Source organism: Pocillopora damicornis, chromosome 6 (assembly GCF_964200805.1).
Source record: "Pocillopora damicornis chromosome 6, jaPocDami1.2, whole genome shotgun sequence".
Classification (NCBI taxonomy): domain Eukaryota; kingdom Metazoa; phylum Cnidaria; class Anthozoa; order Scleractinia; family Pocilloporidae; genus Pocillopora; species Pocillopora damicornis.
The window spans coordinates 1253781-1279006 of NC_142675.1; the positions used below are offsets into that span (position 1 = coordinate 1253781).

The 25226-nt window shown below is 38.1% G+C and overlaps 1 protein-coding gene and 1 long non-coding RNA gene across 7 annotated transcripts in view; one reads left to right on the forward strand and one right to left on the reverse strand.

Annotated features, from left to right (window-relative positions):
- Positions 1-18836, reverse strand: part of LOC113673031 (uncharacterized) — a 45277-nt gene extending 26441 nt beyond the window's left edge. The window contains exon 1 of one of the 2 annotated variants that reach the window (XR_003446373.2): positions 18539-18836. This is a non-coding gene — a long non-coding RNA (uncharacterized LOC113673031). The remainder of the gene's footprint in view (positions 1-18538) is intronic. The other variant, XR_016187690.1, reaches the window with a different exon arrangement.
- On the forward strand, positions 334-25055 carry LOC113673006 (uncharacterized). 5 transcript variants are annotated; one of them, XM_089209506.1, is made up of 23 exons: positions 3506-3735; positions 6681-6838; positions 13132-13224; positions 13452-13838; positions 14283-14549; positions 14901-15176; positions 15440-15724; positions 16172-16456; positions 16694-16999; positions 17185-17253; positions 17584-17646; positions 17979-18095; positions 19578-19638; positions 19879-19945; positions 20302-20809; positions 21219-21329; positions 21742-21929; positions 22217-22339; positions 22440-22510; positions 22760-22800; positions 23186-23282; positions 23448-23547; positions 23858-25055. In XM_089209506.1, exons 3-23 carry the CDS (start codon positions 13167-13169, stop codon positions 23921-23923), a joined length of 3546 nt encoding a protein of 1181 aa, XP_089065632.1. In that variant the 5' UTR covers positions 3506-3735; positions 6681-6838; positions 13132-13166; the 3' UTR covers positions 23924-25055. The 5 variants fall into 5 exon arrangements, with proteins under 5 accessions (XP_089065635.1, XP_089065631.1, XP_089065632.1 ...); XM_089209509.1 differs by lacking the exons at positions 3506-3735; positions 6681-6838 and adding an exon at positions 334-415; XM_089209505.1 differs by lacking the exon at positions 6681-6838 and having other exon boundaries at positions 3323-3735.
- The last annotated feature ends 171 nt before the right edge of the window (positions 25056-25226 follow it).

Here is a 25226-nt window from a genome sequence, read left to right on the forward strand (position 1 = left end):
CAATTTCTCCTTACAATAACCCCCCAGAATCACCTATAAGATCATGAGAATAAAGGAAATGATCAGCAACGAAAGAAGCTCTTGATGGTCAAACAAATTCTCCTTATCAGCACCTCAGGAAATGCAATGAGAACAGTACGGAGAATATGCATACTGACGTTAGTATGTAAAGGATTAAATGTTTCCCAGTAGGGGTAGTCCCAATTATTAGGGCTGTCATGTACTCTCCACTTAAAAAGATAACCCAGGGGTCAAAAATGGACTCAAATCCCAGGGATGTCTGCCAAGCTAGCTTAAGAGTAACATTGAATCGGTAATTCTGGTTCCTATAGAAGAACAGGGTTAACCGTATAAGTGCACTTGAACAAAGGACAAAATGAATCTCGCCGGCGTGAAGCAAGTGAAGATGGCACTGGTAAGTGAGCCACGCAGGTATGGCGAGGAAAAGGATTAAGCATGTGAGCGATCTTGCCTATATGGCTAGCACAAACTTATTTTGATAACTTTCGGTTCTCATTCGTTGTTGGATTCAAAGTTCCTCTCAAGAATTGTCCCTTTCTTTTCTAGCCACGACAAGAGCATGCTTGATATGTACACAATAGAGCGCATTCATTATCCCTCGGGAAATATCGATAGCTTTGGCATCAATTACGTCTGTAATAACTGATAAGAGACAACAACAACGTCATTGATAACTAACAGTTCGGACGGATCACATCGCACGGGCCGAACCATACATAAGCTTTCTTTTCTATTTTTTTGGAAATGTAGCTGTCTTCTAAATTTGTCTGAGCTAAGATCTATCTTTCCGGCTGAGAGGGCGTTTTAATACAATGACTTTATATAATCAGGGATTACGTCGCATTTATTTTAGTCTACCCTTGGATTGTCATAAAACATCTTTTATACGGATCTATGTCTTTCCGGCCGGAGAAGCTTTCATTAGCAATAATAACAATTTTTAAGCATTTGTTGTCCTCAGTCTGAAAGATAAATAACTTGTGTTTCCTCCCCGCTTCTTTGAGTTTCAGAGCAGAAATTATGGCGTAACCAGAAATAGTTTTTCCAGTTTCTATTTTTGGTGCTCACGCATACCAAATAGTGCGTGATGAGGTCTTAACATCATGTTTTTTTCGTGAGCAGAATGCTTACCATGCATCGACTGGTTTTAAATTAAATCCCCTGGGGAGTAATTTACAACGTGCGCTAAACCTCAGTGAGAATTCCGCATTCCTACAGAGCTCAGTTCGAGAACATCATCCTTTGTAACGGGTTAGACATTTCATTGAAACTTAAAGCAACCATTACAACAACAAACTCACCAACAATAATGAGAATAACAAAAATACACTCCAGGAATGCCTGGGATGATTTATTGCTACGCGTGTGGCACATGTCACCACTTTAGAAGTTTCGGCTTCTCTAGCAAAAAGAGTACCTCGGGCAAAACTCCCTTGAATCAATCTTTAATGGCTACAGTTTTCACACCCGCGCAACTCAAAATTCGCAAATCCGCATTTCGTTAATTTTTGATGATCGAAAAATTCGTAACCTAAATATTTCCGTTGTTGCGCAGAGAAGAAAAAGAACATGTGATACACAAAAATAATTTACGGGTCAAGTATGGCTTCCCTTGCAAAAGAATCATTGCAACAACTAGTCAGATACGTGAGCTGAGAAAACGTTTCCTAGAATTGCAAGCTACAATAACACCACATGCCAAACGATAGGAGGAATTAGATTTGTTGAGTTTATCCACGGACTAACAGGCTTATTGCCAGCTCTCTTGGTAAACTCGTGAGGTTTTCTAGCATGCCAAAACTCTAAATACTAAGCCGTTAATTAATACTCGGCTTTACGCTCTAGCTTGTTTGATCGATGTCTTAGAGATATCAGTTCATACTGGAAACAAATTACATTAGTGGATAAAAAAAGGACGCGTTTTCTTTTCACCGAAACCTAGAAACCTAATGTCTCCTTAGTTTAATCGTGGGGGTCTGTTTGTTAGTCTTTTGGGAAATGCGTTGTCGGATCCTCGATGACGCTGGAATTGTTTTCGGGCACAACAAAGCCCACCCAAGTTAGAAAAGGGATACAGGCATATGAAATGTTAAAACGGGGTAACACAAGAATACGAAAAACCCCCTGGGGATGCCTTGAGATGGGATGAGGGCGGAAAAGGGGGCGGGAGCGGGGAGGAGACGAATCAAGTTCGCTTTCGGTAAAAAGTCCCTTACTAATTAACAACAAGATTTACAAGCAGTAAAGGCCTGACAAAACCTTGTTAAGTCCTAGCTTTCTTATTAAACGACGCCAACTAAGTTAAGAACCAAGAAACACGCAGAGGAATGACTACCTCAATCAAAATAAATAAGTGAGCAGAGCGAGTTGACAAAAGGACGAACTACCAAACGGACGAACCAATACAGGGCTGATGGATAGCTGCTTGTATGGATGGATAACGGAATGAACAACCGAGTGAGTCCATCCTATATCAGACAAGCATGACTCTGAGGTCCCGAATGGTCACGTAAGGAAAAAGGAAGATCGACCCATCACGTGCGTTAGAGAATTTTATAAAAGACCCATTGTTACAAACTCAGCACAAAAGAAGAAATATAGCACAAGTGACCCTGGCCTTGACTTATTTTGAGCAACATCGTCTAACAAAATAGCACTTCGCAACAGGCGTCCTTGATCGGCAAAATTCTCTACAAAAGTTAAATTCCTTGTTCCACCGCCAAGACAGAACGATATTAGTTTTTCTCTGTGACGTCTGTGCCAACTTGCACGTTCTAAATCCCCGGTAAATACTTCCTGTGCCAGGCTCTTCTTGTTCCTACTTGGTGAGTGAAATTGTTTCCTATTCAAGCCTGGCGAGTGAAACAGCGAATTAAATCTTCCTTTACGAGAATCCGTCGTTCAACTTCCCGCCGAGCTTGTCAATAAATTTATCGTTTATCCCACTTGAATGCAAAACATCTCACATATGAAGATAAGCAGAAAGGATCACGCTTTCAATTAGAGCTGGACCCTATTTCATTCGCTCTATTTTTACGGTATAGTCCAAAAACTACGCGATCACCAAACAATCTTTTCTCCCTTCCTTGATAGCTAAAGCTTTTCATTCGATAGTCGCACCATTTTTTAAAAAAAAGTATTTTAATATGACGTTTCCGCTGTGTCGTCCTATTTACCTTGAAGATCAGTTAATGTCGAATGCCAAGGTTTAAAAACATTAAGGTTGAAGGTTGGAAGGATAATAATTTTCGATTAATCTACATGTCTCTGGTGATAATTATCATGTACTCAGTAATGAAAAGGTACTACGCAGTAAAAAAATCGCGTGTAAAAGATTATATGTAAATTTTTCCTGCGGAAATGCTGTTGGCAAAAGGATCGATTCAGACGACTTGCGCATGCTTTCTACTTTGTTTATTGTAATATGATAAGGCCCCGCCTCCAACAACTCCCACAAATAATCACGCACTATTGGTCCAACAACACTCTGAATTCGGCCTTGGTTGTTAATGATCGATTCTGTACCGAACAAAATCCTCCCCCTCCCTCAATTTAAAACCCAGGACAAAAAGGAAGCCTATAATTGTCGCAAGATTTCGTTTCGGGTAACAATTTTGCCTCTGTACGACAAGCTTAGGTGAAACGTGGCTGCCTTTTGATCAACGAGGAAACAGCAACGACGAGGTACTTTGCCTGTAAAGCTAATTCTTAAAGGTAAGTTGTCTGGATATTTTTGCATTAAATGTTTGGATTCGTTTGCGAATGAAGAGGGCCCACTTGGAAACACCGTCTGTTAGGAAAGCATTGCCGGTCTAAGATCCGTTTTTCTATTGCTCAATATGTGATGGCATGCCGTGCGCATGACCTCCATTACTGCCCTCGAGGATATCGTCATTCAAATTATTAAAGACCATTCTAGGAAACAGAATATTTCAAACGTCGTTATCCAGCTATAACACTGTCGATTAAGCTTGCGACATGAAACTGCGTCGCTAGAAAAAGCATAGCAATGTACCAAAGACTGCCCAAGGATAATGAAATATGAATGTAAACTGAGCGCGGCAAAGGTTGCGAACAGAAGATTGCTTTAAGTCTGTAAACGTGTCGCATGACTACTGCGTATAAGTTGCGACTAGCAATAAATCAACTCGTTGACTGGGTCAGGAGTGAAAGGCATTAATAACAAAGGGTTAGTAGAGATTTGCCACTTATTTCCGAAACAGAGTTATAGAAAACAGCGCCAGTAAGCAAAGAGCTAATTCTTTTAATACCGGAAATAACTGTTGTGTAAGCAAATGAATACTAGTAAAACTGGTTTTTCAAGGCAATCTGGTTATAACTGACATGATTTTCTGGGAAGGAGGAGAGATAGGACTGGGGCGACAACTCTACCCCTCTCATAAGTTCCCCTACGCATTTTTTTAAAATTTTTACTACCTAAACGTTCAGCCGTGCTTACAGATGAAAATCAGTAAATGTATGTTGAAATCCAGCAAGATATTCGACCACATATTTGCGTGTGCCTCAAGTATGCATATTGCGAGAGACCGATTCTCGTGTGAGTGACTTCTGATGGGATTTGTTCCCCATTCCATCCGGCTTTTCTTTTCGGGGAACGTAGCGACGTTTATCGAATAGTATTCCACGCTCATAAGGTGAACTCTCAAAGAAAGTAAACATTTTCCCACAACTTTCTCCTTTTTGTTTTTGTCATTGCAACCAAGGTACAAGTAAAGATTTTTAGTTCAAGGACGAATATCACGTCCGGTCCAAACCGCAGCCTTTTACTGGTGCACGGGACAAACCGGTTTGATGGAAATATCTGGTGAATTCTTTCATGGAAAAAAACATGCCACCCTAAATATGTCCTCTCTTTCGTTCCACTTTGGTTATATTTTTTTCCCCTAAATTTGCTGTCCCTTAGACTTTAATACCGTTTATTCTTGTTAAGGAAAAGTACCTTCATCATCTTCCATTTCCTTAACAAAGAAAACTTTCCCATTTATGAAAAAGCTCGTTAAAACACGGTGGGGTGCTGGAAGAGTTCCTGCCTCGTGTTTTTCATTTTGCATATGCAGCAAATAATTATTTAATGGAATTTGAAGCGGCTTCACTGGCAGATGAGCGACTTTGCTTTTCGGGATGCTTTTGAAAAACTGCTATGTATACAGATAAGGGATAGTTTAGTCTAGCTACTAACCTAACGCGCTTTTATAGCTCTGGAAAGAGTACTTTAAACGGCGTTAGACCAATGGTAAAAGGTTAGTGTGTGTCAACCAGAGACCTCCAGCTAGGAAAAGTATTGTTATATCCGTTTTTTTTTCCTTTTCATCACCACCAGTTGGTCTGTTGTTGCATTTACCATGAATTTTGTGAAGGGAAAACAACAAAAACTCTAAAATTCGAATGCAGTGTTCAAAAAGTTATTGGGATGTTATCTTTTTTTTTGCTATAGCTTCTGTGTGGATAGCTCACTTGTTTCAGTTCGCTCTTTGATTTTTTTCTCCTCGCGCTGAAAAAAACATATTTAGCCATAACACCATGGGACGACCTTCGTAAGTATTTAGTTACCCTAAGGAGTTTCCAATCATGGGCAAGTGATAAACGTGCGTTGAGATAAAAAAAGAGGAATTTACTTATGCGTGAAACATGAAGCCTGACTTCTCTATTTATGATCCAGTATCACAGTACCCTGTCATCGATGAACTGACGTTTTCCACCCTTTTGCCATTCACTGAATTTAGCTAATTAAGTGCTTTTTCACATTTTTAAGAGCTTTTCTTGCCTGAGTCATGAAGTTTCCAAAATGTCATGAGTCGTTTACGCTCGTTAAATCTGGTCACCAAATCATGCTGTTTTTTTAAACCGGTTACAAGGTCCTAACCTAGATCTTTCTAGTATGTTGCGTTGTCGTAAAGTTTCTTTCGTAATTTGACCTTCAATTGTGATTTAAATTTTGTTCAGTAGAGGCTTTCAACACTTATGATGTTGTGTGGGAGGAAACTTTAGATCAACATAGTTTGGTGCGGTAGATGCTCTTCGTAGAGTAGGAGCCAATGAAAATATTATTTAACATGCGTAAATGCATTAGCTAACTCAGAGGCAGCTGAGTGGTCGCTGCCCGTTTGCGAAATAATTTTGCCGGTTATTCAATACGTCTACAAGTAATATTACTGATAACCCTAACAACATGATATACTGTTTCCATAACGTTTCGCGTAAGCCCAGTGTAAGAGGGTCCTAAGTACTGTTGCAAGACCGTGCATTACTTTTTTTCTTTCCTTAATGGAGTTCTATTATCAAAATTACATCATCGTCGTCTTATATGAATTTTGACACCCTAGCTACGATCATGCACATGTAAATCAAGGGCAATTAAATTTGACAGAGCTGTCTTTGTTTAACAAAGGAAGTCCTCGCAAGTGCAATTGCGAAAAAAAAAAAAACACCGAAACGTGTAGCTGTCATTGTAATCAAAAGCTTAGTTGAAAGATCAAGCCATTAATCAAGGAGTAACATTTCCGATTGTGGCTTCCACCTCCAAGATCGCCATGACGAAGCACAAAACTGGCATGAAGAATCCTTTCCGACTAACGTCACAGCACAGAGGTTTAGAGTTTATTAACTTGAAATGATGACAGTTTGTGTTCGCTTGCCAGGCCCTGGGTTTTAAAGGAGTCAGCACATGACAAAAAGGAACAAGAGCGAACGTAAATGAATGGCGAGCAAATCAGTTTGAAGGCAAAACAAATTATATCTGGGATTTGATTTCTTTAAAAATCCATCCCACTTCTGACGTTTTCTTATTTCGAAAAAGGTAAGTTTTGATGATCGTTCATTTGCCTACATTGCTTTGCATTGCCAGATATTATATTTCAAATACTTTTTGCCCATGTCTCGACTCACAAGTCTATCGGTATTCTTTTTTCAATAAACACTTATGCTGCTAACTCAAGTTTACAAGCTTGGCTACACCACAATAAATTCCTTTCAAAATTCTTGATTTTGTCCAAACTGTTGAATGCAGTTAAACATCGTAAGTGGTTAGCCTGTTAAACCAAAAGACTGCCTACCTTCGAAATCTGTTGACATTTTACACATTAAGAAGGTTGATAAGACTAAAGTGTGGCAAAAGGGAATTAGTTCCAAGAAAAACCAAGCAACAAATGACAGCAAGTGTGATACGATTGATTAAGGAATGATAAAAGAACAAGAAACAAAGAAACAAAAACAACAAATAGAAACAAAAAAGAGAAAAAAACAAAGAAAACGATCTCAGCCTCACAGTAAGTGACTTACTGATTGTTTTCTTTTGTCCACGGGAGATTACACGTAAGAACTGTTTTTTTTTTAGATCTAGAATAACCCTTACTTGCAGCAGATTATAACAATTCATTTTACTCGTGTTGTGTTTCACTGAGCAACTTTCCCTGCTTCCAAACGATTTCGGTGCCTAATGATTCGTTCTCCACTGAAATCAAAGTAATTTCTTCCACCTTGGATAACATTACACTTTACACGGTGTTACGAAGAAGTAAGGGACCGAAACAATCGAGTCCTGAAGGACACGGTTGTTATTAACTGAGTAAGTACTCTTCATGTTACTATGATAGAAAGAAAGCTAGAATTAAGTGTTTATTTTTCTAACAGGTAGGAAAACGGTAAACATGTGTTTTTACAGTAGGCTGAACACGCTGAGTGGTCCGACATTCAGGCAAATGTATTTTTTCGGCTTCGTTTCAAAACTTGAAAGAGAATCTTCAATAGTAATTAGCAAGGGCGAGATATTCGAGCAAGGTTGGCACATTATTTCGCTGTCTGTTTAAGACGCAGGGATAATGCTGAAACTTTCACGTCTAAGACTATTTGGTGTGTGGCAGTTCCACGCTAATCACATTAGTTGATCATTCCAAATGATTATTAGGTTTATAAAGGAAATTGGTGCTGGTTATTTTCGTTGTCTCCTATGTTGAAGACGAAGTTTGGTAGCAAAATTGTTGTGAAACGAACGATTTCTCCTTTACACTTTGACTCCGATGTGTTCTTACGGCTTTCCTGAACAGTGTTGTCCTCTTGGGATTGCAAGAGGTATAATCAGCTGTTCTGAGTGCACTCCCTTGTTTCTCAATTGCAATTTGTAACCTAATTTCAACACACAATTTAAGTGCAATCTTGTTAAATGCGAAAATTGTCTACTGGGTTGACAACCACTAAATCAGTGATTCAAGATATGATCATGAAGGTAAAATGGCTTAATGGGTAATTAATTCGATCAACGATGCTTCAAAAGATTTTGTGTGCGATTATTTATCGATTGCTATGGAGTATAGACAATACACGACTAGTGGCCATCATGTACCCTTTGATCTCATTAATCACTGATTACTAACACCTAGAGTTTGCATCATAAGCACATGCGGCAAAACTGATCCTGATTGACTGTAATGTCAGTTAAATGGAACACTATACTGAAATGTTCTTAAGTTGCTTCTTAAGATGAATCGTGTTTTCTGAAGATGTCTATCTTCAGTCTCCCAAGGCACTGGAGGATCAGTTAGAAAATGAGACACCTTAAAAATCTAATCCAAAACTCCGTAATTTTAATTTGTGATTCAAAAACAAGATGAGTGCTCCTACTGTACGTTCCAGAAAGTTTGGCAAGAAACAGCAAAACGAACAAACCTTGCACTACAGGAACAGGAAGGAAAGAAAATTAACGGAAAACAGGAAGAGGACCAAGAAACTCAAAGATTTTGGTCAGGTCTGCATTTGTAAAAAACATATCAGTACGATTTGTTGACTTTAAGACGGTAATTGAAGAAGTTAGGTCGCTTCGCAGAAATGCCCGCTGTGGCGACGCTGATTAAACCAATCACAGGTAGAATGAGTAACATTATAGCATTTTGCTATTTGAAACCTCTTTCGTAAGCGACAGATCTTGATGGAAATGAGTAGTCCAACTTGTTTAACGTGTTTTCGCTGTGGTAAGACGATCTGTACCCGCCTTCTACTCATCCCACCAGAAACAACAAGATCGCACGCAACAAACCGCACCACTATTGGGTGTAAGTGAAAGCTATTCTTCATTTCTCATATGCCTCTACATTTATCAACCTGGCCACAATTCATATAAAGCGAGCAAAAGGTATGTGAAAACTGCTGAACGCTTTGCGGTGTGTGAAAAAGCGATGATGTTGTTGTAAAACTGTGAATCGAATGTTATGGTTGTTCCTTAAGACACAAGAAAAAGCGGTAGATGGTCGGGAACTGAGTTAATTTAGTATCGATGAGCTTTTGTTGCATCAGTTGCCTTTTATTAATGGGCTCCGTGAATTTATTAATGTGATGAGATAGTGATGTTGCATAACACTGCAACCATTTCGGGCTGAAAATATTGTAAATTTCTTACACATTCCCAACTGGCCTACCGTCTAAATAACGTTTTAGCAGTATAAATTATAAACATACGGAGGCATTTTCTGCCAAGTCATAACGATTTCCTTACCCCACGACTTAATCCTGGTCTATGTCCTTTGGGTTATTATCCTCATGAGAGGAAAATTGGTTGCAAAAGTGAAGTGATAGAGGCTGAAAAATGCTTAGAATCTGCTGTTACAAACCAATTCAATGCGAACGCGCGCTGAGATAGTTACTAGTGTTCAAGGTAATTTACTGGAACATGAAGGCGCTCGGAAAAAAATATTTGTCATAATTACTTGAATCCGGAAAGGCTAAAGCTGTCGCGACATAAAAAAAAGAGAAGAATATGCCCAATGGAAATAAACCTTGTGAAGAAAAATGGTGGACATTGTAACTTTTTATGTCTAATTGGCCAACTCGAAGAAAAAAAATCCCTGTACCTGACACAGTTACAGGAAATCTCTAGAATCATTAAAAGGAAAACACCGCTTGTTCGTGGAGAGGAGATGAGCTTATCACAAAATACCGGAAGTCAAAAGCAGTGTTCGCCGAAACAAATAGAAATCTTCGGTTCCACAGACTGTACATTCTAGTAACATGGTAAACAGGTTATTTTAAGCTTTCGAGCTTTTCAAGAATCATTTTTATAAATAATCCTAGGCATTGAAGCTGACGAAAGTGATATAGGCGAAATCACAAGCGAGTCAACTTCCTGATCAGTGAGTAAACAAGGAGATATATTTCCAAAAATGAGCAAGTTTTTTTCCAACTAGACTCTCGCTCTAAAAGACAGCATAAATCGCAGAAGAGTTTTATGTAAGGAACAGGAGGCTGGGTCGAAAAGGTAACTCTATTTCTATAGAGTGCCTGCATCTCGGTTATGATAACCACATCTGCACCAACGCTGTGCTCTGAACGTTCCAGTCGTGTGAGATAATACAAATCATTAGACATTTTTTTTGGAGAGTAAACCGCTATTTGTTTTGCTAAGATGAAAGAAACTAAGCTGTTTTTCTTTTACGAGTTCCGCACGCTTTCGCAGTAAGATCATAGTTGATGTACGTGGGGTTTTAAAACTTTCAGCCGTATTTCACACTGTGTGGGGTAGTCAAAACCGTATTTTTTCTTTCGGATCAGCAAGTATCTTCAATCCACACCCTTTCTCGAACTTAAAAGAAAAAGACGAAGAAAAGCTCAGCAAACAGAGTGGTGTTTCCTCTTGAGAGGAAAACGTCAGACGTAGTCAAAAAGTGATCAAGGTTACAACGATATTCGCTATAAGATTTCTGAACAGTTCCTTCTCAAACACATTATGTTCCTGCGCAAGGTCTTTAGTTTGAACAAACATCGTACACACAGAGGAAGTAAATTTATAAAACGCTTTTGTAGGGTTAGGATATTGAAAGGTCATTTAATATATGTATAAAGCAAGTGGTCTCTTTGCCTGCCAATTGCTGCATTTACTGTCACAATGGAGTGTTTTTCAAAAAGGCTCGCGTGTCGAGTTTACGAGAGCTCTTCTTTGGTTTGCTAAAGTCGTGTGTTTCCCCTTGTTACATAATCTGTTATTTTAAGGCTTCGATTGGCTTTTATGGAGATGTCGCGTGCATACCCAAGTATGAACACGTGAATAACTCAAAAGATCGATTTTGTGAGCTGAGGTCTCTATGAGGCATCAACCCGTCTGAGTAAAAAAGGAAGAAGAAAATCGATAGAGACACGAAGAGAATATTTCACGGACGTTAGTCAGATGTAACTTGCATTTCGCTGTTTTCTTGTCTGAAAAACGATCTTATCTTGTCCCTGTAAGAGGAGATCATTTGCTTAAGACAGATACAAACACCGTGTTGATTCTACTAACACCAGGTATGTATGAAATCTTGGGCTGTAAGTATTTTGTCTTTCTCCAGCACTGCAACTGCTAGCAAATTTTTCAGTCCATAATAGCATGCTTTGGTCTTCGATAAATTCTTTAGATGGAGCCAACTGCACGCGAAGAACTCCACGAAACGGTTGTTATTATGGAACAGCATGCTTTAAAACACAAGCTCTACGTTTTCTGTCTACTTTTTTCGCTAATGCGCACTTTCATTTAGAACAATTTTGGTAATGGTTAGTTTTAGCACGAATCCATATTTCTGTTTGCTGCACGCAATGAGACCACCATGGATGCTAGCACATCTTCAAGTACCTTGGGTCAGAAATATAAAAAGCGTTAAAAGACATGCACACGCGTGTAACTTATTTGGCAAGAAAACTTTGTTTTCTCAAATAACTGCACTTAACACTTCATAGATTTTCAATTAGAAGACCCCTAAAAAACATTGAAGAAAATTGGACTCCACGAATGTACCTCTTTAGGCAATTTCATCTCAACACCAGAGGCCATAAACAGCCATTTTCCTTTAGATTTGGATCGGTTATCTTGTTTTTAATGCAGAGCTGTTTCTTTTCAAACTTGGATCACTTGATAATTTTGCCTGAAAAGATTCAATCGCAAGGACAAGTTAATCATTTGCTTGTCTGCAAAAATTTTTCGCTCTTTAGTCTTTCGATGATAGCGTGCCAATAGGACAAAGTTCGTCAGTACATTGTATAATTTCACTTAAAGAGCTCTCTTAAGCTTTGCGTCGCTTTGAATAGCGCGCAGGTAGGAGGTTCTCCTACTTTTGGCTGGAACAGGTATGGTTCTCTCGCAGTTTTCTTTCCTTATCATTACGTCAGTTTCCACCTTGATACCAACAGGATTAATAGTTTTTTCCATTATATGCTAAATGCATTTCATAAGATCATAACCAACCCATTTTTAGCTCGTTCACATGGCAAGCTAACAGCAAGCGACCCGGAATTCAGAGTAAAGAGCTGCAAATTGAAAAGGTTTCAAGTCGGAATGGAGTTTGGGATAAAATCCTTAACAAGATGTAGATTTTGTGCAAGAAAAAGATATTTCGAAAATACATACAATATGTAATTCCAACGAAATATTTAAGTTTCGTGGCAGCTACTGCTTATCAGTTTTTTCATGCGCAGAGAGAAATATCACCTTAAGATCTATGTAGTGATCGAGGGCCATTTGCATCAGTCTTCTTAGGACTTTTAGAGTCACTTTTGCGAGGGGCTAGATTTTGACAAACTTTCGGGTAACTCAAGTCACAAAATGTACTTAAGTTCCTAATTGGCTTAAACACTTGGAAAGTCATCTTCGTGAATCGGGAATGAAGCGTGAAAATGAGATAAACTGATCAAAGGCCAATAAGTTTCATACGCCGTTAAGTGGCAATATGTCACTGCGAGAAAAGCAAGAATTAGCTTATCTGCAGAAAATATGTAATAAGTGTTTATTTTATGCCTTAGTAAATTCGTGTCAATTATCACCGGCACGCGACTGTTGCAGTGACACCAAAGTCACCTCATGTAAAAACAATCAAACTTTCTAGAAAACAAAAAGATTAATTACTGCCGAGTGAATATTATGAGAGATGCTTGGAAACTTCAATAAATGTTTATAGAGTCAATGAAGGAGTTTACCACCAGTGAAAGCAAATCTCATTGTATTGCTTCCAAGATGGAGATGCCTACAAGGACAAAAAAAACCAACAAACAACCGAGCCAACAGAGGGACGAAAAACAAATACACACCCAGTCAACTCATGGTTTCAATGTTCAAGTTGTGTGATCTTTTCCCTTTAGGATCTGAATTTGTTTTATAAAGACTCTGAAAAGTGATGTTGTCTTTACGAGGAGCTGCGGTTCTTATCTTCTGCTGTGTCCTTCACATCAGAAGTAAGTAACTATGATTTAGTTTTATTTTCTTTATGGTAGTGTCATTAAAACTGAACCAAAGTAATCTCAGCCAATCATAAAAGAAATATGAACAAGTAATCAGTCAGGAGCATGAAATAAGATCTCATGAACCTTGGAGATTCTGGATTTTGATTCTTTTTGACAGTAAACGTTAGTGCTTAAAGTACATTCATCTGAATAACGAGCTCAACTCAATCCTTTTTCAGTTCATTCTGCGACAAAGTTTACAAAGGAACCTCCATCCAAAATATTTGCAGTTGAGGGATCTGATGTCACTTTCCATTGGGAACTGAGCTTTCGCGATTTTCAAGACTGGAACCTGCTCGACTATATTATTTGGGGACAAACAGACGGAAATGATCGTATCAGGAACAAGTATATCACAGTAAATAAGCAGAGTGCAGTGTTCAACCCCGAACTTGATACTTCCATTAAATCCAGAACTAGTTGGATTGGAAATGTTACTCGGCATCGATCTAAGCTAATGTTCGTTTTAAGAAATGTGAGCAAAGCAGATCAGACCACATATGGATGCACGGTGAAAGTGGCTGGGCTCGATACAAGGAGTGGTCCAATAAATCTATTCGTTCATGGTAAGAGCCATTACGAGGAAGACTTAATCACCGTCTGTGTTGCCTTTAATTTCGCGCTTTTGAAGTGGAGTGTTTCAGTGCGCGTTAAGCTTTATGTCATCTCAGTTCAGTAATATTTTTCGATGTAAAAAAAAACCACCTTAACTTGAGAAAGACTTTTGAAATGTTATTTCGGTGGGATATAAAATAATATAACAGGCAATAACAAACCAACATGCTCCAGGATGACCGAGAGTGGAGAAGATAATTACGGATTGTAAATGATGTACGGGAACAGGCTTAGTCAGACATGACAAGACGCACAACACATGACATGATCCTTTTAAGTCAAGGCCTAAGTTCCTTCCTTCGAATGGTAATTTAGCTCGTCAAAGCCCAAAAATGTCATAACATTCCACTTACACGAATCTTTTTAATTGTAATTCTTTCCTTCTCACTTCAAAGATCCTATCCCACCAAAATTTACCCGTCGATCGAATGCGAACGTAAATGCCGATGAGGAAGATGACCTACGATTGCACTGCAACGCAAGTGGTGACCCCAGACCCAGTATCACTTGGAGTAAAGATGGAACTCCTCTTCAGAACAGCAGTTCATCCGCTGTGCTTCAAATTCCAAATTTACAACAAAGAGATGCTGGTAATTATACCTGCACCGCAAAAAACCGAGCTGGGTCTGTGTCTCACAGCATGGTAGTTAGAGTTGTGCGATGTAAGTAGAGAAACACTTTTTTTGTCATATTACTTTTCAAAATGTGAGACCAATCTCAATCTTTGCTGGAACCTTTCAAAACTAATGATCAAACCATAATGTCGCAATGACTGGAAAAAAAGAACATATTTCAGCTAAATCGTCGTTGACTTATAGAAAAGAAGTGACACGGAGAGTCAGTTATTAAAGGTTCAAATTGAGAAACCCTGACGAGGGCGTTCAAAAATTAAACATACAATCGTGGCACGTGAAGACAGCCACACGAATGTGGCAAACTCTCAGATGTAACTCACAGATAAATCCTAAGACACAGTACCAATTGAAAACTTTTCCTCCCTACCCTATGTTCAGATAAGCCTCGCATCAACAAAACAGCTTCTTCAAAGCCATTATTCCAATCATGGATTGGGAAGGTGACCACCCTGAGGTGCTCTGCAGATGCTGAGCCTCTGGCAAACTTTACTTGGTTCAAAGATGGCCAATGGATTGTGCATGGTGTGAACTCTGCGCATAACATGGGCACGTTAACGCTGAGACCTAAGACTGCGGGCGATTTTGGTTCGTATTCCTGTAGAGCCACAAACATCAAAGGAGCTGCCTGGTATCATATGAGAATATTTCAAATTTGTAAGTAAAATGCAACAGTTTCTTTTGAGATGCTTATGAAAAATGTTCAAAATTCGCGTTTTGCGAATAGGATTGAAAGAGAGACTGGGCATCTTTTTTAGCTAGTTTTTCCTCGTGATTGAAAAAGCAAGGAGGATGGCTTGTTGATTCGATGAAGTTATAGATCTGTGATAGTTTATAAGAGTGCATTGATTGATTCTTAAGTATGTGTAAAACTGATAAGATTTCTTTTTCATAAAACTTCTTATTTCTTTTTATTTCAGATGCACCCAGTCCGCCTATCATATACCAAGTGACACCGGACGTGCTTAAATTCGACATCACATGGAATATGACAAAAGTCAAAAATAGCAGCCGCACAATAGAGTTTATGATTACCCTGCTTGATGCAAACAGACATGTGCTTCAGACACATAGTGGAATTAAGGGAACATTCTTCACTCTTAAAAATTTGCAACAAAACAGAACATACATATTGATGCTACAAGCAAGAAATATTGCCGGTTATGGACAAGCCGCGAATGTCACTGTTAAAACACTTGAAGCAGGTAAAGCTCTATAGAACCATTCGCGACTTATCTGTCAGTGCGTTGTTAGTTTGACCTTTTTCTGTCTTGATCGTTCGCTTATGCATGAGGTGACTCGTCCATCCATTGTTTGGCTGTTTATTTGCTTCGATCGCACACATCATATGGTGATTTTGTTTTTTCTCATTCATTACCATTCATTACCATCTCATTTCTTTACCATCTCATTTCATTACCATTCCGACAGTTATTCATTGACTCCGTGAGTCAGTCATTCAAACGGTTAGTCAAACAGCTTTTCAGCCAATCATTTCATCAGTCAGCCAATCGGTCCCTCAGACAGTCATTGAGCCAGCCTCTCGGTCGGTCGGCTGGTCAGTTAGACAGTCGGCCAGTCGGTCACTGATTACCTATTGTCTGTAAATATTACTCATCGTCCATTATACATCATCAATTCAATTCTTTTAGATCCACCTAAGCCCCCCAAAGTCGTGGTGGTGCCAAATGTACTGTCGTTAAACGTAACCTGGTTTTCATCCATTGAAGACAACAGCATCAAGATTTATGATTACCTCGTAAAAGTTGTAGACTACGTCTCAAACACACTGGTACAGGAATACAAGAAAGTAAAGGAAACATCGTTGGTGATAAACAAATTGATGAAAAACAGGACTTATTTTGTGGCAATACAAGCACGAAACGAGGTCGGTTATGGAAAGCCATCCAATGTCAGTGCCACGACTCTACTGGCAGGTACAATAAAAACCGTCTTACGCATGTCCATAGATGCCTCCCTCTTAGACGATGGGCACCTCTTTTGGCTTCATTTCCTCCCTTACTTTCAACTTTCTAAAATCCTGTTTATCTTTCAAGTTTCACAACCTATGAGTAAATCCACGATTGTCCAAATTGCTAAAATTTGCATCCATGTACAGGTGTACAATTTCTCATCAACCGCTCTTTTTCCCCCATCAATTTGTTTTGTGTTAGGGCCGCCGGATGCACCATTAGTAACAAACATCAGTGTTAGTGGAAAACAATGCTCACTGCAATGGAGGGAGCCTTATAATGGACAAAGCGCCATTTTAAAGTACACTGTTTATGTTTGGGGGTTTGTGGCAAGACTTGAATCATACACTAAGGATAGGTTAGGCTTGTGGAATACCACCAACCTGAGTTACACCCTAGAACTTGACTGGGACAAAATGTACTGGATGGCTGTGTCGGCATGGAACAAATATGGCGAAAGTTTCCCCCTGTTGCGAAGGAAATTTAGAACCGAAAAAAATCCTAAAGGTAAATATAGTTTTTATCATACTCAAGTGCCACGTAAGATGCGCCTTTTACACATTCAAGAGAAAAATCGTTTGTATTCTTCAATTCCGTCATTGAGATCGATTCTAAATTTGTAAACATTTTTAGCAAATTCGTCTCGCAGATTTTTCTTTGACTTTCGTATTCGTGTTGTTTGTGTTCTATAGCGCAAATTTCAACAAAGATGCCCACGGTACCCACTTCAAGTTTTACCCTCCTATCTAGTAAAAAACAAGGTAAGTTTTAACGGGAATGACTTACTCGATAATTAACATCAGAATGCATATTCTCTATACTGTGCTCTCTATATTTCCTGAGGTGCTGACAAGGAGAATTTGTTTGACGATTAAGAGCTTCGTTTGTTTGCGGTTAATTCTCTCACTATCGTGATCCAAATGAGTGATTCGGCATTATTACTGTAAGGAGAAATTAGATGCTGGTCATCCTTAGAGTTCAAAGTCTTAACAGGAAGGAAATATCTCCAAATGTAAACATGGAAAGAGAAAACATTCAGTTTTGTTGAATTAAAGAACTGATTAATCCTGATTTTTCGTTCAATTATGCAGAATCGACCGTCACGAAAAGGAAAACCGAAAAACTTCCAACAGAACTGCCTACTGCCAGACAAGGTAGGTATTAATTATCAAGCATAATATTACGGAAACAAAAGAGGTATTTGCGCGTTAATGCAGTAGGAATGGATAACAAGAAAAAAAATTCAGTGTACTTCTACACAAAGCAAATGTAGTATACATTTGCGCAGAAAATCTACATGTTGCCTTTTACCGATATTGACATATAAACAATATCAGGAAATTTCCAATGCTTTGTATGCAACTAATAAGAATTTGAAGGAATTTGGAATTTGCAACGTAATCTGATGCAACGCTCACATTACTTTCATGTTTTCCAAATATGTTCTAGATTGTGACATTTTATGTTTTTGCACTCTACTCAACAGCTGAGACCAGTGAAAACAGAACAGGCATATTTTCCTTTTACGCACCAATATGGTTCGTCGCGCTGGCATTTGTAACACCTATTTTCATGTTCGTGGTTTGGAAAATCACCAGAAGAAGTAAGTTATTAGGAAATTTATGAATGACCGTCTGAATCATCTAATTAATAAGCTCAACTTAGTCATACTCTGTACAAAGGAATGGCACACTAAGGTATAGAAGTCTGGGTAAAAGAGAATATCTCGAACTCAGACTACTAAACATAACTTTTAAACACCGCGCGCACCAAATGTCAAAATACCGATGTTTTTTTCATGAAGAAAACGACCAAGAATTAAGCTCCAAAAAGAAAGTTCGCACACTGCTGCGTCACAAGTTGTTCAAATACGTTCGAACCACAGCCGATAATTGTCGTCGCGGATTTTCAAGTCTAAAACAACAACAACAAAAACTTGACGCATTCGTACAAAAAAGTGCCACCATGCTTTCGAATAAAGCTTAATAACAGATAAAACTTTTTGGGAGATACGTATGCCTTTAAAATATGTACAATGTTACATACCTTAGGTCCCTTTCTTAGGTTTTTTTTCTTTCTTCTAGTAGCAAACATTATACATGTAGAACCTTCCTGAAGATCAAAGTTGGCAACTGTCGGAACGAACCAGTGTGCTATCACCACACGTCAATTAAAATAACATTTCTAGGGCTTCAAAAAACATTATTTGAAACGTGTGGACCATAACAAGCTTAAAAATTTTCCCATTAACACGACATTACGCGAGAACGTAATTACAACAACGCGAATTCGTCCAACTGAAACAGCCACAGTTAGTACAAAGGTTTTATTCAATTTCTGATTCAGCGAACAAAGTTCAAATTTGACAAGCGTGCAGGCAGGCGTGTTTGAATCGTGCGATTTGACGTCATCGTGAAACCCAACAAAATTCTTTCACGCTAGGTGCATTAGAGAATCTTAAAACTACGAAAATGACTGTTGGCGAGCATCCGTATTAAAGTTTGCTAGTTTTTAAAGATATAGTTTAAAATCACTCGAACTGATAAGCTTACAAAGCAGCCCGTGATAAAATTTATACAGAGGTCACTTTTTTCAAGGTATTTATCTGCATTTGTTTATAAAAATGTTTGATTTCTTGGACAAAGAAACAGGAAACTTTCACATCAGTGAAATTATTTGAGGAATTCAACGGAGAAATTACTTGTGAAGACGCATACCAACTCTATTATTTATTATTTGAAAGACATTTATACCGAGCCATTTTAGATAACTGCCTGTCAGAAGTCCGTATCGCTCGTCCTGACCTTTGTTCAAGTAAATGAAACCACTAAGGTTAATAGCGGCCCACGCGTTTCTCCAGTCGTCAAATTAGCGCTTCAACAACTCAAATTACCCCAAAAAGTGGAAATGCAATAAGTAAACCACTGAATTAGTTTATTAAAGTTAATAGCACTGTAGCATTTTAGATTTACTAGGTCCATACCCCTTATCTATCATTGGAAAAAATTACCTTCATGATCTCATTTTAGAAATCAAGTTTCATTTTTTTTCTGATATCAACTTATCAATAAATTTATCTTTTCAGTTATCGTTAAGCATTGTTCCAAAAGCAGTGGTGATAGCGATAAGCAAACAGAAATTGAAAGGTGAGCGTTCGTGAAGGTTCTAATATTTCTTCGATTGCTGATCACTGCAACAGATGCGTTATGTTTAAAGAAACATTTCTAATATACCAAACAGGTTTTAAACAGAACTTGTTTTCTATTGTATTTTACTGGAAATTTAGCAACGTTTAATCATCGACTAAGCCAAAATGTTATAAATTTATTTATCTATTCACTTATCATCGCCTTTTGTTTGAACAATTCATCTGTATTTCCTTACAGCGATGTTGACAGTGAACTGGGTAATCCTTCTTATCTTGCGAGTATGGTGGAGCTAAAAGAAACATCGGTAAATACTTTTCTTATATTAGACAATTAAATCAACTGTTCTTTGTGTGGCAAAGTTATCAAAAAGACAATTCTTAGAACAATTTACAGACTACTTGACGAAAGAACTTTCGCACCTTAGACAAGCAAAGTCTTAGAAAGGACTGAGAGTCTGTCAATTAATTATTTAAGATAGCAATTACATTTCGTTACTTTGACGTCAAATGGAAATGCCACCATTAACACTGACGCAGAAATATTTTAATTATCAAAAGCTGTCATACACTTTTTTGTATAAAGATTGACAGTCAACTATGTTCAAGCAAACAATCACATGCCCTATACCAGTTCTTGATCAAATCTATTTTGATTTTGCAGGTTTTGAATGAATATGAATCCATAACGGACATCTTTCAGAAGAACTTGAACCTTGGATACTCGATGGAGGATGAGAAACCCAGATACAGCAGGAACCCTGTGACACATGATTACTGCTATGTTTCAGAGGGGTCTTCGGTGTATAGCCATCTTAATGACATACCCACCGGCCGAGGCTCAAAAAGCCTCAAAAGCTCGAAACGCTCGTTTCCAGATGACAAGCTGGGACACGACAATGGACACTTGACAACTGGACTAGGGATGTTTGACATGCAAATGTACTCGCATCTTACTCACGGCGAACCGCCTACAATTGGAGTTAAAAGATGTATCTTGCCAGAAACAAGTTTCCTTCTTCCTCCATCGCAGAAATGGGAAATTTCCAGGGACAGACTTAGAATTGAAAAAACCGTCGGCCGAGGGGAGTTTGGGCTTGTCAAAAAGGGTTACGCACTGGATGTCACAGAGGAAGGAGGTTGGGCGATAGTCGCAGTTAAGACAGTAAAAGGTAAGTGAACTTAAACTAACATAGCGACAGCGGATCAATATCAGTATCTGGGCAACTGCCCACCTACCCCTTCCCTAACTCAACAACCGTCAATTGACAACAAGTTAAGGTTAATGTTGGGTTAGGGAGGGGGTAGGTGGGCAGTTGTCCAGATACTGATATTGATCCGCGACTGCTTCAAAACACGAATAGTTGCATAAATAATTGATTTGAATTTTTATTTGAAACTGAAATATCAGCTCGATAAGTTTAACCTTAGAATGTCTGTTTTTGCACATATAATTCCTCAATCGCAGCGTTTATCTAACGTTGCCACGTAAAAAAAGTTTTAAAAAAGAATTAATTGTCGTACTTTTTAAGGACTTTACAGATTGAGGAATTTGCAATAAGAAAATCTTCTTATTTCCAGAAAATTCAAATGGATCACAACGCGAAGATTTGCTATCAGAACTAAAGGTGATGAAGGAACTATTATCACATAAACACGTGGTACAACTTCTGGCTTGCGTCACAAAATCTGGTGAGAAATCTTCTCTCTGTTATTGCAATAACATTAACCCTTTAACTCCCAAGATCTCATTAGTAATTCTCCTAACTGTCTGCCATACGGTTCTTGTGACGTTGGTTTGGAGAACTTGGTATTGGATCAACTTATAAATATCTGATTTATTTCTTTATTCTCATCACTTGTCTGCTTAATATTGTATTGATATTGTAAGGAGAAATTCTGTCTTGGTCACTCATGGGGATTAAAGGGTTAACAGATGTTGTCAGTCCATTAAGAGTCACCCACTCTCAGAAAAACAACTGATATTTAAGCCCTCTAAATTTAGCATTTCTTTCAACATAATTGAGATTCTCACTCTATTTTTGGTGTTATTACAATATCTGATTTCCATCTTATTGCGAATCTTTCCATTGCTGTTTCTCAGAGCCATTATGTGTCATCACTGAATATGCCCCTTACGGTGATCTACTGGGCTTCTTGAGAAAGAAACGAGGTTTAAGGGATGATTACTACGACATACAACAACTCCCCGAAAGAAGCCTTACATCACAGCTGTTGATGAAATTTGCCTGGGAGATTGCCGATGGAATGGCACATCTCAGCGCGGCAAAGGTAAGATTTTCTGGCTGGAGTTCGAGCGCATCACATAACGTGGCGCTATTTCAAGTCCAAACATAACCCAGAACCAAATCTATGTTGAAACGAAGAACAAACGTGGAGCAAGTGAAGGTTTTAAGTTTGTGGGTTGGAAAGAAGAATGGTGTGAACCTAGAACTCAGAGACAAAAATACTTTTATTAATATTTTTAACGATCTTGACATCTGCTTAAACTGGCACTCGTCAACTTTGGCACTCTCTACCAAATTGTCCAATCATAATCGCTACAAATCTATTTATAGATTATCCATCGTGACCTGGCAGCGAGGAACGTCCTCTTGGGGGAAAATTTGACGTGTAAAGTCACAGATTTTGGGATGGCGCGAAACACGCGCAGCAAAGATATTTACGAAAGGACGTCGGAGGTAAGAAACAGTAACCTTGTAGAAATAAAACAAATTAAAATAGAAATGCATAACTATCCATTTATATATATATTTATACTGATTTATCGGTTTTTTTCAGGGTCGCCTACCTTTAAAATGGACAGCACTTGAATCCTTGGAGCACGGACGTTACACTACGAAAAGCGATGTGTAAGTAAATTGTTCCCTGCTTCATCGTAATGAGGCACCAAGCGATTATAAATTCTTGTTGGAAACTGCAGAATCAATTTTTCAAACTGGAAATTTTATTTCTTTGACATACCTCTTATGATAAAGAAACACTTGTTTGGGCTCAATATTTTAAATTTTTTTGGGAAATGGTTTTGGACATTCTCCAGTTGGTGTAAGCTAAAAAAAAAAACAATTTTACTCACGTTTATCGTTATAATTCATCTTTAGATGGAGCTTTGGAGTGGTCCTGTATGAAATATTCACTATTGGTAAGATTTAATTGTTCCTTATTTGGTGTTAATTCAATATACTTAAATAGCATTTCTTCAGCAAGGTATACATCTAATTTTTTATTTATTTCATTGTTTGATCTATCTTTTCTTTGCTCCACCCTTCATTCATTCATTTATCGTCCTAGCTTCCCCCCCCCCTCCCCCCCTCCCCAATATAATCTGGTACCAAGCAGAATTCAAGGAAACCTGGCGAGGTGCAGGGGGTTATCTAATAAACCAATATCCTATTCAAGGGGGTAGAGCAGCATCATTTTTTTTTGTATTCAATACAGTGGAAACTGTGAATTGCTCTGACGTTGTGAGCAGGTTTACACGTATGCAGGATTACCTTATGCATCTCTTGTCTTTTGCCTCCTTTAAGGTGGTGCTCCTTATCCTGGTGTGAACGTTTCCGAGCTGACAAGAAAGTTAAAAAGTGGCTACAGAATGGAGAAACCAAACCATGTACACAATAAATTGTGAGTATTAATTTCGGTAACCTGTTATTCGATGAAATGTTTATCTAAAATTTCTAAACTGCTTGGATACTTGACCAAGGCCGTCGACCCAGGCCGGCATAGCTGCCCTCAGTATCTCGCGTTCTGCCTCTAATTGCTAACCACGACGCATGTTATTTTTTTCAGGTACGACCTCATGCGATCCTGTTGGAATAAAGATCCGGATAAGCGACTCACGTTTTCGCAACTTAACAAGACTTTGAACCAATTGGACAGGGAGATTCAGGTAAATTATTTAAACAAGCTTGAACAGAGGGAAATTATCATGAACTTAACTTATATCAAGTATGAAAATAAATCCACATCATCAACCAAAAACAAACAACATACAGACTATTAAAAAAAAGTAAAAGAAGTAAACTGAAAGATGAATTAGTAACATTGAAGAAAGATCTAGGATATTACAAGGACGTAAAGGTTGATCATAAGTAAGATCAGGAGTGTATTACGGTTTATCTACGAAATGAATAGCAATACTATTTGAAAAGTCAGTCAACTATAGTGATTAAATTTATGTCTTTCTCTTTTTTTTCCAGAAGTGCATCAATCTGAGAGCGTATAATGGCAAACTTTATGAGGACTTCCAAGTTTTTAAAAAATAGACCGTAGCAAGTAAGAGTTGCTGTCAGGGCAAAATTTTTTTGCTCGGAATAAAGTACAAATAATATTTATTTTCTCCGTATTCCCAATTGAGGAGTTCTTAAATTGAGTTAGGAAAACTGTAGAGGTGTAATGGAAGGCGAATTAATCATGACGATCGACGATGTCTTCCTCGTAGACACGGTAGAGTAAACTGGTCATGAAAGTCGGCAAAATCAAGGGTAAAAAAATAGTGCTACAGTTCAGCTTGGGTGTTCTTCATGGTGACTAATTTTTTTTCTGTGTCTTTACACAATATGACTTAAGCATTAGTGAAACTTTCCATTGAACGGGTAGTTCAAATCATTGATAAGATTTTGCGTGGGCTGGTGCAAAAAACCGTTTAAAAAAACAGAGAAAAAAAATCTGTCGTTTTTTCATAACCAGTTGTGCCTTTCAACCTTATTAGTATAGATTGAATTGTAGGTCAATAGTAAAGTACTAAGTATGCTCAATGTAGCTTTAAACATTTTATTTTTTAAATTTCACGATGGAATTTCTTAGTGCATTGTAGGAAAACGCTTAGAATTTCAATGAGATCAATATATTTGTTAGTTTGATCAAAAAAGACCCATGGTTCATACCATGGACCTCCACAAATGAAAATGAAGAACTTTCCATCACAATACCTGGTTATCCACGTTTATTTAACGTAGCATATTTCCATGCGTTTATAATTTCTCCCTCCATAAAAGCCGTAAAACCCTCGTGTAGAGACCACATTAAAAAATTACGTTCAGTCTGTGTATATAGGTATGCTTCAGAGGAATGTAATATAATAACTGCGGGTAAGGGACTCGGTGCAGTGATTATTTTCCACGGTTGTGGTTATTGTAAGTTATTCTTGTACCGTAGATAATGAAGATCTGTATATTTATTTTTTTTTGGGAGAGTGGAAGTCTTGAAAAATCCAAGCAACTTAAACAGTATGAAGTATTGACAACCTTTCGCAGCGGCCATTTAATGTACAAAATTGTATTTAATGATTTTATGAAATCTGTTAACTTTGTCATTATATTATAGCTGACGGTAAATTTAAATCTGTGGGTATATTCTTAATGACAAATAACGAATAAAAGAAGAAGCTTGCAATGACTTTCAAGTACATCGATTTTAACTTTTGACAACTATATTTTTATATAAAAGTGTCAAAGAAAAAACGTTCCTCAACGTGCGTAATTGCTTGTCACGACGTCAACATGGTCGCGTGTGATTTCTACCGTCATACTTCAAAATCGTACTAATTTCAGCCGAAACTCTCGATAA